Consider the following 14,025-nt stretch of genomic DNA (forward strand, 5'->3'; position numbering starts at 1 on the left):
ATGTCCAGTTGATTTTGCTATCCCATAGACCCACTCTATTCAAAGTTCAGAAATCACTTTATTCTGAGCTTATGGTCTGTTGTCCCAATAATACCGATAGTTATCTATCAAATCATTGGCATTATGCAGACAGTCAGGCAGGCAGACAGACCGTCTGGCGGACGGACGGACGGACGGACGGACGGACAGACAGACAGACAGACAGATCTTTATTGATTCCCATGGGGAAATGCAGGTGTTATAGCAGCACTGAAGTAGGCATGAAAATACAGGACAGATACTTGTAGATAGAGATAAAACTAAGATTAAAATGAGAATAAATGCTCAATTATAATGAAGATAAAAATAGGTTGATTTAAACGTTGGACCTGGCCATCTGCACTTGGACCAATTGGGATAATGTAATCTACAAAACAAACAATCTAGAAAATTGACATTAGATATGAGGCTGATATACAGTGAGAGTCCACCTCCTCAATAGCCCCCTCAAAGCTATTTAGATTGTCAGCACACAAACTTTTGCCAACGAAACTGTCAAGGTCATAATTGATAAAAAATGTATAAACCTTATCACCACCACTAAGATAATCTAATGTACAATACATCATACAATGATTAAGTGTATGTATAACGGTCTAACTTTATAGTGGTTGATTGTGGTTTAATTGTGGCTGTGACTATTATGATTAATGGCAACCATGGTGGCTGATGGTAAAAATGAATTCCACAAATAAGATCATAAAGTCTTTTAACTTGAATTACGCTTGACGCTCAGTGGCACAGATTTCATACGAAACAGGAGCCAGGGTGAACCCAAAGCGATAGTCAAGCACAGCTTTCACACCAGCAGGCATGGAGAAGGAGAACTTCTGCATGAGGCATACGAAAAAGAGAAAGAGCTCCATCCTGGCCAGGTTCTCACCAAGACATACTCGTTTACCTGGAAGAGAATATGTCCATCGTTTTCATTATGTCAGATAAAATAAGAATGGATGATTGATAAATAGTAAACTAATAACTAACTCTGGTACTATGTACAGAAGTTATTTGAAGTTATCAATGCAATTATTTGTAATATTGGTGATTGTATTACATGTTGGTGGTCATATCCACCTTAGTCCCTAATTATGATACAAATAATCAAATCACACACAAACGCTGGTTAGATGATTCCTGCATTGGTTTCTACGTCTAGATTGATGAATGAGAGCAAGTGTGAGTAAACTCTGCCTTTGCCTCAGTCTCTTACCAGCTGAAAAAGGGATGAATGAAGCACGTTTCACAAACTTGCCCTCTTCATTTAGAAAGTGTCCAGGGTTAAAAGTCAAGGGTGTCTCCCACTCGTCTTTGTCAAACAACGCCGATGTCAGATTTGGAATTATTGTGACACCCTGTTAGTCACACTACAGTCAAAAGTAATTCATTTGCAACACACAATGCCTGATACATGATGTACAAATATTTTAAATGTTATGGAATTAATAAATATGCTGCTTCAGGAATTACCTTTGGGACAGTGTAACCTCCCAGTTGTACATCCCTAGTAGTCATATGAGGTATACTGAGAGGAACTATATTTCCCATTCTCTGGATCTCATGGATGACAGCATCGGTATATGGCAAGTTGGCTCTGTCTGCCATGGATGGCTGTCTGGACTGTCCAATCACTCTGTCGATCTCAGCCTGGACTTTTTCTGTGGAACAGTTCAATAAAGGAAGGAACACAAGAACAGCCAAAAAACAAGATTGGTTCCTCTGAATAAACTTATACTGTGCATAACAATTTCCACAAGCAACAGCTTTCACATGGCTTTCTGTGACCATATTTCTGATGCAACGTGGATTGAATGTTGATGTTCCCATACCCTGAATTTGGGGGTACATGGCCATGTAGAGGAGACCCCAGCGCAGGGTGGTGGAGGTGGTCTCAGATCCAGCCACAAACAAATCCAGTGCACAAGTCGCCAGGTTATTATCATGAAAATTGGCCTCAGCATCAGCATCACCTTTACTCTGATAGAGGAAAGAAAATGAATATTTTAATTTTGCATGATCCTGAATGTTGTCATTGAATTGTTACTTGAATATAGAATTACTAGTTACTATGCCAACTCTTGTATCATAACATCTTGTCCTTGCATCGCTGTCTTAACCTTAGCTATAGTACTGAAGGCTCTCACAAAAGTGTATGATCATAAATGAGCAAATCAAATGGTAGCCTAATTTACAGTAACTATGTAGTCAACTTTTTTGTCCTCCAATGAATCACATTTTAAATAGTAAACAATGTCCTTGCCTGCTGTTTGTTGTCATATCAGATTTCTTCCTGCCTACACTTTCATTACACTGAATCCTTGAACTCCTCTGAATGCTTGTTGATTAACAATTTAAGCTTATTCTACTGTTACAATCATTGCAACCTACTCTGGACAAGAGCATCAGGCAAATGTATAGAAGGCAATAGAAGTATTGAGAACGAAGGAGGAAAGTGGCCACATCATCAAATGGACAGTGCTTTGGTATGCATGAGGAAAGAACAATATCGTTGTCCTAAGTACCTACTGTACTGTACCTTCTGAATCTCAGTTAGATAGCAATCGGTGTAGTCTCTGGGCTCTGAGGGGTCCCAGTCCTCCTTATGCTTTTCTATCTCACTTCTCATAAATTCCATCATGTGCTTATAAATTGTCTGGGCTGTCTGGTGTGGGCCTGGAACATACTTCATCAGCGCAGGGAATGAGTTGTACATCTGCACAGATAAGATAACCGTGAGTTTGTTTGTTAGGAAATATGTAGGCTATAGGTGGCAATCCTATAACAGTATGTAGAGGAGAATAATTTGATAGCCAGTATGGAGGAGGGAGGTTCTGGTGCAGCATAATTTACTGATGAGCCATTTGGAGGGATCATGGGCCTAATTTGAATGAAATTATACTACATCATAACCCCAGTAACATAGCACACCTCAACCATTTGAGCATCTGATATCCAAGTCAGGATTCTAGAAACAGTAGGTGCTTATTCTAAACAGCATTATGTATAACATCTCACGCACGCGCACGCACACACACACACACACACACACACACACACACACTCACACTCACATACTCATACACACACACACACACACACACACACACACACAAAACAAAAACTATTGTCACATGTGAGATCCATAATGGAATCCACTGGGCTATCGGAATACCACACAATAAATGCCATGAATAACTTTGCAGTACAGTTACCTCTGCCCAGATGGATCCTTCAATCTGGATAACTTTGCAGTACAGTTACCTCTGCCCAGATGGATCCTTCAATCTGGATAACTTTGCAGTACAGTTACCTCTGCCCAGATGGATCCTTCAATCTGGATAACTTTGCAGTACATTACCTCTGCCCAGATGGATCCTTCAATCTGGATAACTTTGCAGTACATTACCTCTTCCCAGATGGATCCTTCAATCTGGATAACTTTGCAGTACAGTTACCTCTGCCCAGATGGATCCTTCAATCTGGATAACTTTGCAGTACAGTTACCTCTGCCCAGATGGATCCTTCAATCTGGATAACTTTGCAGTACAGTTACCTCTGCCCAGATGGATCCTTCAATCTGGATAACTTTGTCCATCCACTTTAACAGGTTCACAAACTTCTCATCGTCGTAGTCAAAGCGATGACCAAAAACCAGGGAGCAGATGATGTTGGAAACAGCATTGTTGATGAGTATGTGGGGATTAAAGGGCCGTCCTGGACAGTTAGACAAGCAATCGTAAGCTTTTTTGGAGTCCATTCCAAATGTCATACTCTGTAGTACTTAACATATAGGTCAATGATCATTTTTCACAATGTTTTTGCATATCCTCAAAACTCAAAATGCATTAATGCCTTCTGCCTTGTAGCCTACACACACACACACACACACACATACACACACACACACACACAGGAGACCTCATATTGTAAATGCAATTTATTTACTTGTACTTGTTTTACCTTTATAATCAGCAATTTCGTTGGACAGATATGTATTTTCATCCACAATAGCAGATTCCAAGGATTTTTTGCCAACTCCAAGGTTTTTGAGAGTGAATAGTGCAAAGCGCCTTTGTTGCTTCCACATGTGTCCATTGGTCATTATGATGCCTGTTTAAAAAAACATCTGGTTGGAACAGAATTAACGAATAATACAGATGTGTTGCAGTAAGGTTAAGGTACGTGTGTAGAATAGACAAATTATATCTTCATATTATTGGTCCTCAGACTCCTCACTAATGCTCATTATAATATGGTATCATTTTTGTCTACTGTGTCTGTAGCCCTGAGGAGGGCTGTGGACAGTTCAGAAACCTGCCTACCAGTGACATCATCGTTGGAAAATCCAAGCTAATAGAAACTGCAGGTATTCCTGGATAGTTAGCAAGTATAATGGGAGCTATTGTTCTCACGTTAATTAAAAATCCCACCTGTGTGAACTGAGCGGTGCAGTGTGTGTCACAGGCTAACTGCTTAGCCTGTGAATGATCAGTGTGTGACCCGACGACCCAAATCATCTGCAGGGGTCAATAGGTCGTACTCTAAACACACAGACAGACACAGGGACACACAGCTATTTAAAGGAGTGGTCTGTACCACTCCAAAAAATAAAAATGAAAATTGTGTTTGGGAAAAAAAAGCCTAATGATAATGTCACTGGTAGACAGGTTTCTGTGTGCACAGCCCTCAAAAGAGACACAGTGAAAGAAAAAATGGTAACATTTAACATGAACATTAGTGAGGACCAATTATATGAAGATACAGTAGGTTGAAAATGGTTGTCCTTTAAACTGGTCATGATACTATTAATTAACTAGTTTTTCTGGGGACCCCTTGGAACCCCTTCAAGGACCCCCGTGGGTCCCTGGACAACACTTTGAGAACCACTGACCGCTCTAGTGGTGGGTAAGAATCTACCTTGATTGGGGGACACCTCTTCTTGGAGGGCAAACATTGGTCGGTCTGCCAGACTGTCTCCCTGGATCACCAGAGCCTCCTTCAAGGTCTTTAGTCTATTCACCACTACGTTCCATGTGGAGCCCATTCTCAGGCTGTACACGTCTCCATACTTCTCTGACAACTGCAAGCAGACAAATTGATCTCTAGACATAGCCTGATACTCTGTACAGAACCTCTTTTAGAAGTAAGCTTACCTGTGTCAGGTTTTCATGGGCCTTATTGAAGTCAACAGAGAACATATTCCCCACAAATGGCATTGCCATTGGTCCAGGGGGGAAATTGTTTGGTCGACGGTTCTTGATGTAGTCTGCAAATAATAAAACCACTGCAGAAATTAGAAGTAATCCCCGGATATCCAGCCAGAGCCATAGGGACAATCCAGCCATATTTTCCACTTTGACCAAGTAGTTTATTGTGTGTAGGCTATCCGTGTTTCCTGGAGAGATTAACTTTTCTACTAAGGTAAAGTGAAGTACACTCCTCTGCCCTTATATGCATATCTGAACTGCACCAATACAATTGGGCTGTGAGCCTGTGATTGAGCTTCGACCTGTAGCTCACATGACTGATTGTCATTGACCTATTTTTTGAGATTTTGAAGTTGATTATCTTTGCCTATGAAGCTTTCAGAAGGTTCCCCTTCCATCATCCATCATCATTCCATCATCTCAGAATTTCTTTTATATCTGAAACATTTTCTAAATATGAATTTAAGCACATGCTACTTCTGTCACATTTTACGTCAGTCATGCGAGTGTTAATGTGCTTGAATAACACATTCAAATGGGTTATTATTTGAGAATTTGTATTTGTTTACTAGTATCCTTAATTCCCTTTAAATGTTAGGTTTGGCATTATACCTGATTTGAAATTAGATAGTTTGCATGCCATATAACTGCTAGTATATAGACTATGTGGTTAATGGTTAGGCATAAACAAACTATTTTAGAAAATCTGTAGGAGAATTATAAAACAATGGGTTTATCAAAAATTGGCCTGGTTGGAATAACGTGTTCCTTCCACACGCTACGTCCAACCGGGGAAACTCCCCCGTCAGGTGAAAAGAAGCGGCTTGGACTCCTCATGCATGCTGCGATAGTAACGTGCCAAAGATAATAGACATTGTAAGGTGAAATATGGCCGTTACAGTGACAAAGAACACAGTCTTGAGTATTGAGTTTGTGCTTGAAATGTACTGTAATTCTGCAAACTGTTAATAACATTTTCAATCAATCAATCAATCAAAAGTCACCAATCACCATTGGTGACAAGAAAGGTTTATTGTTGTCTATTCTATTGGAGGACATATAATAACATCAGATTAAGTTAAGAAAATCGTTAGTCCGGAATTCTCCTTCTCTTAACGTGGGGTGGCACAGATTTCATACGAGAGCGGTGCCAGGGTGATCCCACAGCGAAAGTCTAGCACGGGTTTCACACCAGCAGGCATGGAGAAGGAGAACCTCTGCATGAGGGAAGTGAAGAGAAGAAAGAGCTCCATCCTGGCCAGGTTCTCCCCAAGACATACCCGCTTACCTAGAAGAGAATAACATAGTCAGCTGTCCTAGGTGTGCTGCGTACAATCCGTACATACAGTACAATAAAACTGGTCTGTGTTACAAAATTGCAGTGTGATCCGCTCGGGAGCGGATGATATCGTTACGTCATGTTATATTGAGAGCTGATGTGCTATTTTCTACTGCTTTAAGTATAACCCAGGCTTTAGGAATCAATCTCTGAACATTCTTACCAGCAGAGAAAGGAAGGAATGCAGCACGTCTCACAAACTTGCCCTCCTCATTCAGAAAGTGACCAGGGTTAAAGGTCATTGGTGTTTCCCACTCGTTCTTGTCAAACAACACCGATGTCAGATTGGGTATTATTGTTACACCCTGTTGAATAGATTACAATCAAAAGTTATTCACAAAATGCCATACAATATTGTATCATGTACAGTATGTTACGAGAGCTTTTGTCGACTTTTAACGTTTAACATTGGGAATGACCTTCGGGACAGTGTAACCTCCCAGTTGTACATCCCTAGTAGTCATATGAGGTAGACTGAGAGGAACTATATTTCCCATTCTCTGGATCTCATGGATGACAGCATCAGTATATGGCAAGTTGGCTCTGTCTGCCATGGATGGCTGTCTGGACTGTCCAATCACTCTGTCCATCTCAGCCTGGACCCTTTCTGTTGGATAAGATAGGATGTATATAAGTATACATTTTGCGGAACAGGACAGCAAAGAAAGCAAAAGCTCGCTGGTTGGGCAAATTATCTAAATTACTTTTCGGAATATGTCACCTGAAAAACAAAATGTCTGTGTGGTGAAACCGTTTTCACTATTTTCAGTAATCAGCTGATGAACAAAGAGTTGTATTGAGAATGTGAGAAGAACAATTTATCAAACATTTTTACCTTTATGCTTTATTTGGATAAGGAAATAGATAGACATTAAACCTAGTCCTAGAATAGCATAAAAGGGGAGACATGCAAGATGTGAAGGGAGTACTCGGGTCCTCACAAGGAGCATTATGGTCCGTGCACTAACTAGCTGAGCCCACATGTTTATTACTTTTAAACTATTCCCAGTGACAAAAACAATGACAATCAAGCAACACTGTCAAATCTGATTTAAATATGCAGCAAAAATTCCGCTTTAATTTTAAAACAATCACACTTGTGTGAAGTGAGGGGCGCTCTTATCATCATACATCACATTCCGTGCTCAGCCAATCAAATCATCGCTATGGGGTACACACATTACTCAGCCAATCAAATCATCGCTATGGGGTACACACAGACACACAAAGATGGGCATAGGAGGGGTTAGCGCCCCTCAAAAAGGAACTGAAGAGAGTAGTTATTTCCCGCAGTAAAAATGGCAGTGCTGTCTGTACACAACCATGTCAGTATTAGCCTGTTGACCCTACCCTGAACTTCTGGGTACTTGGTCATATAGAGGAGCCCCCAGCGCAGGGTGGTGGTAGTGGTCTCAGAGCCAGCTGTAAACAGATCCAGGGTACATATTACCAGGTTTTCCTCATTAAAGGTTGTCCCTGCATCCTCCTTACTCTATGAATGACAAATAAATGCAATATTAACCACTTAAGCCCTATATTCAAAAGTTTTCTACAAGCTCAGAACACATTGCATCGCTTCATCATATTCTTTGTTGCATGTTGGTCAAAGACCAATCTGAGAACCCCTCGTCAAAGAATAAATAAAGGAAAAACATCGACCTCTTTTCCTTGAATTTTAGTTGACGAGTCAACAGTCTGTCTTGAGAGACTAGTCAAAGAGAAACAGATGGGGTTGAAAACATAACATCCTTGGTGGAAGAAATAATGGGAAAATGTAGTTATTCCATCATGCCATATTGTTTCACTACATGGCATCTTTTATCTTAGCGGGCTCAAAGTTATCAGGGACAGAGGGTATTAGGTAAGGCTAAGGACTTGGAAATGTGTTGTCAAAGAGAGGACTATCAGAAATGCACTTTGAAACCTTGACCCTTTACCTAACTACAGCATGTCACTCAACTGTCCTAGATATTGATTGTGTACTGTACATCAACATAAACATAAAGCAACGGGTAAACTGTTTGCAAACCTTTGCATAACGTTTACATTAGGACAGGATATTTGAAGCTTTCAGTCACCGTTTGAATCTCAGTCAGGTAGCAGTCGATGTAGTCTCTGGGATCGGCGGGGTCCCAGTCCTTTTTATGCTGTTTAATCTCTTCTCTCATTAGCTCCTTTGTCTCATTCCAGATGTGTTTGACTGTCTGATGCGGTCCTGGTAAACATCTCATCAGCATTGGAAAAGAGTTGTAAAGCTGTATGATTTTGAGCAACATTTACATTTAGTCTGTGTGAAAATGCAGGCAATACAGTTAAAAATGTTGTCTTATGCATCAAGCAGATTTTCTATAATATAAAACATCGTAGTGCAGTATGTTTGAATAGAATAGATTATACACCGACTTTACTACCTGTGCCCAGATGGAACCCTCTATCTCGAATGAACGGTCAAATTTCTCCATCAGTTTTGTGAACCTCTCATTTCTGTAGTCAAAGCGATGACCAAACATCAGGGAGCAGATGATGTTGGAGACAGCATTGTTGATGATTGCATGAGGCTTAAATGGATCACCTAAACAGGCAATCATTTATTTATTTAAGTATTGTTTGTTTGTTTATTTATTTATACCTGTTCAACTGTGCCAATTGCACACATCCATATTTATACCGGTATTTGCAGTGTCAAGTAAGTTTTGGTAACTTGGTAGCTCCCATGAAAGAAGGCTTTTGATCTGTGGTATATTTACCTTTTTGGTCAGAAAGTTCTTTGGCTAAATGTGTAAACTCTTCCAAGATGGCTGGTTCCAGGGACTTCTTACCAACTCCAAAGTATTTCAGTGTAGAAAGGGCAAAACGCCTCTGCTGCTTCCACATGTGTCCATTGGTGATAATTACACCTGAGGAGATGCGGCAATTAACCAAATAAAGCAGTTCCAGAGAGAATTTGGTGAAACGATATATTTTATGATATGTATATCATATGAATAATTTAGGACAGATCCATGTAAGATCCATGCACCCATTCGTTATGCATTCACTGTGTGCTTGAATGATGAGAGTTCTGTACCTCGACCGTGGGATATGTCGTCCTGGAGGGGAAGTGTTGGTCGGTCTGCCATGCTGTCGCCATGGGTTACCAGAGCCTCTTTCAGGATCTTGAACCCATTCAGGACCACCATCCATGTCTGACCCATTCTCACACTGTACACATCCCCATATGTTTCTGACAACTGGAATGAGAAAAGCAGCCAAGTACATTTTGTAAATGTATTCTTTATTTTTCATGTTTTTGTCATTTGTTATATTGGTATCCATTTCGATTAATGCTTTGGCTAATAGAATACAAATACTTTATTTCCGGTAATCCCTGGAGGAAAATGTAAAAACACAGCTGCTCTCATTAGCAGAGCACACACAAGGCAATAAATGTAGTAAAACACAAGATAAAAAATACAAATAAAATAAAAAACTATGTGTAAGGTTTAAAATGGCCATTAAACCTGATGGTAATGATAAATATGGAGAGGCAGAAATTAAGGGTTTAAGACAAGCATGTAGGCCTAAACATTACATTCTGAAATACAAACATAATACAAGCATACAGTTAAGTAGCCTAAGTAGTAGCTCAATAACCCATCAACACAGTTATACACAAAAATATGTCCTACCTGAGTCAGACTCAAATGTAACCTGTTAAAATCAACTGTAAATATGTTGCCCACAAAAGGCAGTGCCCTGGGTCCAGGAGGGAAGCCGCTTGTCCGACGGTTCTTGATGTAGTCTGCAAATAATAAGAAGGTCACGGTGAAGAGGAGGATACTCTGAATATCCCACCAGTGCCACAAAGATGACCCAAATACAGGAGAGACAGAACCCATGTTCATAAACACAAACTCCTCTGCCCAATATAAATGTAAAAACAACAACCAACAACTATGCTTTGTTGTCCTGCATGAGAGGAAGGCAAGCTTGATGTTTTGCTGCTGGCACAATCCACAACAAATCAAACACTAGGCTACTTATCCTGGACCTTGATCTCTTTATTCATAGGTTCATCATAGGTTGTTGATTTGCCTTTCAGCCTAGGAGGACTACCTAAGACAAATGCATTGGTATTAACATTTAATCATAGGTGATATAATATTTCCCGGGGGGAAAGTACAGATAAAAAAATGATGCAGATTTGTTTTGTTTATTTGTTTTGTTTATTTGGATCCCCATTAGCTACTACCTTAGTAGCAGCTACTCTTCCTGGGGTCCACACATAAAATACATTACAATCAATACAGTCATATGAAATACATTTTACAAGACTGTAAGAAAACAGTTAAAAAAAATAAAATACAACTAAATATGATGGAGATGGAGTTGGAGTTGGAGATGGAGTTGTAAAAGCAAGCATGTAATTGATTGATTGATTGATTGAATAGTTTATTAGACAGAAATGTAAAACAGCAGCAGAATACAGGCAAACACTTAATAGTCTAAAAGGGATAGGGCCTATATAAAGTACTTGTCTTGTTTCCATTCATAGACATAGACATGAAAATAACAACAAAATTCAATATCATCACAGAAAAAAATGTTTTAACACTATATGTAGGCCTAGGAAGAAAAATGAAGTTTAAGGGAGAAATTATCATTCCCTGTCCCTTGGGCAAATCAAATTGTATTTATTTTATATCCATTTATTCCACGTTCCAAAACACACGGTGGCAGTATAGTTTCACACAAGGAAATATTGGCGTGTAGATCCTGATGTCCTCCACACATCTATGGTCCACATGCGTCAGCTGTTGCTTGGCAACCTTGCAACGAACTAGCCAATCACAAGTGTCTCCGGCTATGGAAAAGGAAGCGCGTGGGCGGCACTAGCGCATACTCTATGCACTAGCGTCCTCTATAAACTGTGTGGGGTTGACAGCAGGTCACCTAAGGACAAGAGCATCAAAATCATGGGTTTCGAAGAGAAGATGATCCTGAACGGAGAGCCTGAAGATGTAAGACGCCTATCTATATTGTATACCGAGCCAGGGTTTAGTTGGCAATGCATGTCATAGTGCATGTACTATAGATTCATAATCACAACACAAAACTAGCTAATGTTAGCTAGACAGCATTAGCTAGCTATAGCTAACTGTGGTACACTCTTTAGTTAACATTGCTTTGGCATTGTGTTGTGCTTTTGTTTACTCCTACAAACTACATGATTTAGTTTAATTCGAGATAATCGTGGCCTTGAAGTTTGTAGATTTAATATTGTGAATTTATTTTCAGGAGGAGGAAGAAGAGGAGGAGGAAGAAGATATGGTGGTATGTTCTTAAACTAATTTCAAATAAAAATGTGTTCCCATCCCATTAGGAACACCTTTTTACTGCTAGTTTACCATCCACAAAGTTGATTAGAATCACAAGTTGTTCCAGTTGTTAGTACTCGATTAAACAAATAGAATGACATATGTCAAAAATGACTAATCCTTGTTATTTAAAGGCACTTTATATTTGGCACAAATCTCAGTGCTACATCATGGCATAAAAAGTGACTTAAGTGCAATTCCAGTAACTTGATGAATGAATGCAGTGAATGTCCTAAAGCCAGCAGTATAGGGGTCCCCCTGGTGAAAGGCCAGGGCAGATGGGAGCCAGAGCTCAAAGCATTGTACTGTGTGTATACTGTCACTACATGTCATTGGATGAATTAGTTTATTACGTGTCTGTCCATGCAAAATTTGGCTACAAAGACCTTCCATAACCTGGCTGAAACTTTACAGAATCTGGTTCTGTGAAGTTTTTTTGTTGGTTTCCATTATAATTGGGAATACAAGAAAGGTTGGCACCAAGGTAACCAGAACACTCAAAACACACTTGCCCCCATTTATTTTCTATGCAGAACTCTGCCTCCAGGGAGGCGGACCACTCTGGGTCCGGTCTGGGTTCCCATTCATGAGGTACATGAACAGGGCCCAAATTAGGTTCTGAGAACCTTGCCTGAAACCAAGCTGTAGTGTATGGAAACAAATCCTGTGTAATACGGTGCACGGCACGGCAGACTGGGCAGAGTTTACTTTTTGTTAGTTAAAGCGAATACACTGCTGGTAATGGTGAATGATCTAGTATCAAATGGCCTTTGCTTTAATGTCACTTCCTGTTGTAGGATCCTATTGATGCAACGAGGCAGAAGTGTGCAGAGACGCATCATTGTGTCCATTATAAAGAGAAACTAGAGCAGTGTGAGTCCAGAGTTGGCTCTCGCTCCGCAACCACAGAGGACTGCACTGAGGAGCTCTTTGACTTCCTTCATGCTCGTGACCACTGTGTACGTATGATATCTGCCCTATTCCCACTGCATGTTTGTACAGTATATCTGCCATACAGGGCCCACTGTGTATATGACGAGTATCAGCTGATACTGACATGATACTTCTAAGGTCCTAAGACCTGAGGACGATTCTACAAATGCCTTCTCAATCCTGACAGATCTACAAGCTCACAGCGTGGCACCGAGTGCCACGCTGTGAGCTTGTAGATCTGCTATTTTCCAATAGCTAAAGTATGACATAATCCTTAAAACACAAAGGGGTTCCTGTCCAGAATTCAATCTACAAATTATGCTGTGAGCATACTGTGATGATTTATTTCCCCCACAAGTGTTCCATTGATGCGTTGGTGCAACTTTATCAATAATGTTGGATTAGAGCCACAGTGGAAATGTATTTGAGAACTGATGTATGACAAACGGATAATTATTTATTATTATCTTTACCTTTCTAGGTGTCGGACCAGCTCTTCCATTCTGTCAAATGAAGTTCTTAATGGTCTGCAGTGCTGGAAATGGATTCAATATATTAATCTGTGATGAAATATGACAATTTTGTGGTTTGTATGGTACAGCAAAGTGCACACTGTATTTGTTCATGTGAATAAATTGTACATTAATATTGGGGGGAGAAATATTTGTGAGAACATTTAAATAAACTTGACAATGTTCTATGTCTTAAAACGAATTGTCTCATCTGTCCAAATTATATAATAATTATATAATTTCATATACCAAACATGGTATAAAAAATGGTATAAGGATGTAAAGTTGGCCTGTATCTGCTGGTGGTTGAATTAGAACTCACTGAGAAAAAGAAGCTTAATCTCCAATATGGTATACATGTGTACAGTTAAGCCCAAACCACACCAAAGGGTCGGGTTGAGACAAAACTGTTTTGAAAGTAGAACACAAATGCATCTCAATGAGTGACCTCATCACATTTGTGATTGTCTATGGCCGTTTCTAGCCAGAGGAGGTTTTTTTTGTGCAAAACTAATGCTTGGAAAGGATTCAGAATCATGAAAACCCTCTCGTCACATGCTACAAAAAGCAACATTTCAAATTTTTAAAATTCTTGCCTTATATAGGATGTTAATGGTATGGTCACATATATCCCCCTATAA

At 39.8% G+C, this 14,025-nt stretch overlaps 2 protein-coding genes across 3 annotated transcripts; one reads left to right on the forward strand and one right to left on the reverse strand.

Moving 5' to 3' along the window:
* Positions 1 to 702: 702 nt before the first annotated feature.
* Positions 703 to 9,776, reverse strand: LOC306926234 (uncharacterized protein; the record flags this gene model as incomplete). Its single annotated transcript, XM_079505497.1, has 16 exons — positions 703 to 940; positions 1,250 to 1,391; positions 1,507 to 1,694; positions 1,866 to 2,013; positions 2,573 to 2,749; positions 3,590 to 3,750; positions 4,954 to 5,116; positions 5,190 to 5,302; positions 6,361 to 6,531; positions 6,746 to 6,887; positions 7,002 to 7,189; positions 7,933 to 8,074; positions 8,661 to 8,837; positions 8,994 to 9,154; positions 9,330 to 9,479; positions 9,650 to 9,776. 16 exons carry the CDS (start codon positions 9,774 to 9,776, stop codon positions 759 to 761), a joined length of 2,532 nt encoding a protein of 843 aa, XP_079361623.1. The 3' UTR covers positions 703 to 758.
* A 1,677-nt stretch (positions 9,777 to 11,453) lies between these two features.
* On the forward strand, positions 11,454 to 13,586 carry uqcrh (ubiquinol-cytochrome c reductase hinge protein). Of its 2 annotated transcripts, none has more exons than XM_079505150.1 (4): positions 11,454 to 11,582; positions 11,860 to 11,895; positions 12,737 to 12,898; positions 13,354 to 13,586. In XM_079505150.1, the coding sequence occupies exons 1-4, from the start codon at positions 11,538 to 11,540 to the stop codon at positions 13,384 to 13,386; spliced, it is 276 nt and encodes a 91-aa protein (XP_079361276.1). In that variant the 5' UTR covers positions 11,454 to 11,537; the 3' UTR covers positions 13,387 to 13,586. The 2 variants fall into 2 exon arrangements, with proteins under 2 accessions (XP_079361276.1, XP_079361277.1); XM_079505151.1 differs by having other exon boundaries at positions 11,460 to 11,582; positions 11,863 to 11,895.
* Positions 13,587 to 14,025: the final 439 nt, after the last annotated feature.

Source organism: Electrona antarctica (genome assembly GCF_951216825.1).
Source record: "Electrona antarctica genome assembly, chromosome: 7".
Classification (NCBI taxonomy): Eukaryota; Metazoa; Chordata; class Actinopteri; order Myctophiformes; family Myctophidae; genus Electrona; species Electrona antarctica.

Bases quoted from the DNA above. Each gene is read 5' to 3' on its own strand.
- uqcrh (XM_079505150.1), top strand. From the start codon at position 11,538: ATGGGTTTCGAAGAGAAGATGATCCTGAACGGAGAGCCTGAAGAT. The intron at 11,583-11,859 runs GTAAGACGCCTA...ATTTATTTTCAG, and splicing joins TGAACGGAGAGCCTGAAGAT to GAGGAGGAAGAAGAGGAGGA. The intron at 11,896-12,736 runs GTATGTTCTTAA...TTCCTGTTGTAG, and splicing joins AGGAGGAAGAAGATATGGTG to GATCCTATTGATGCAACGAG.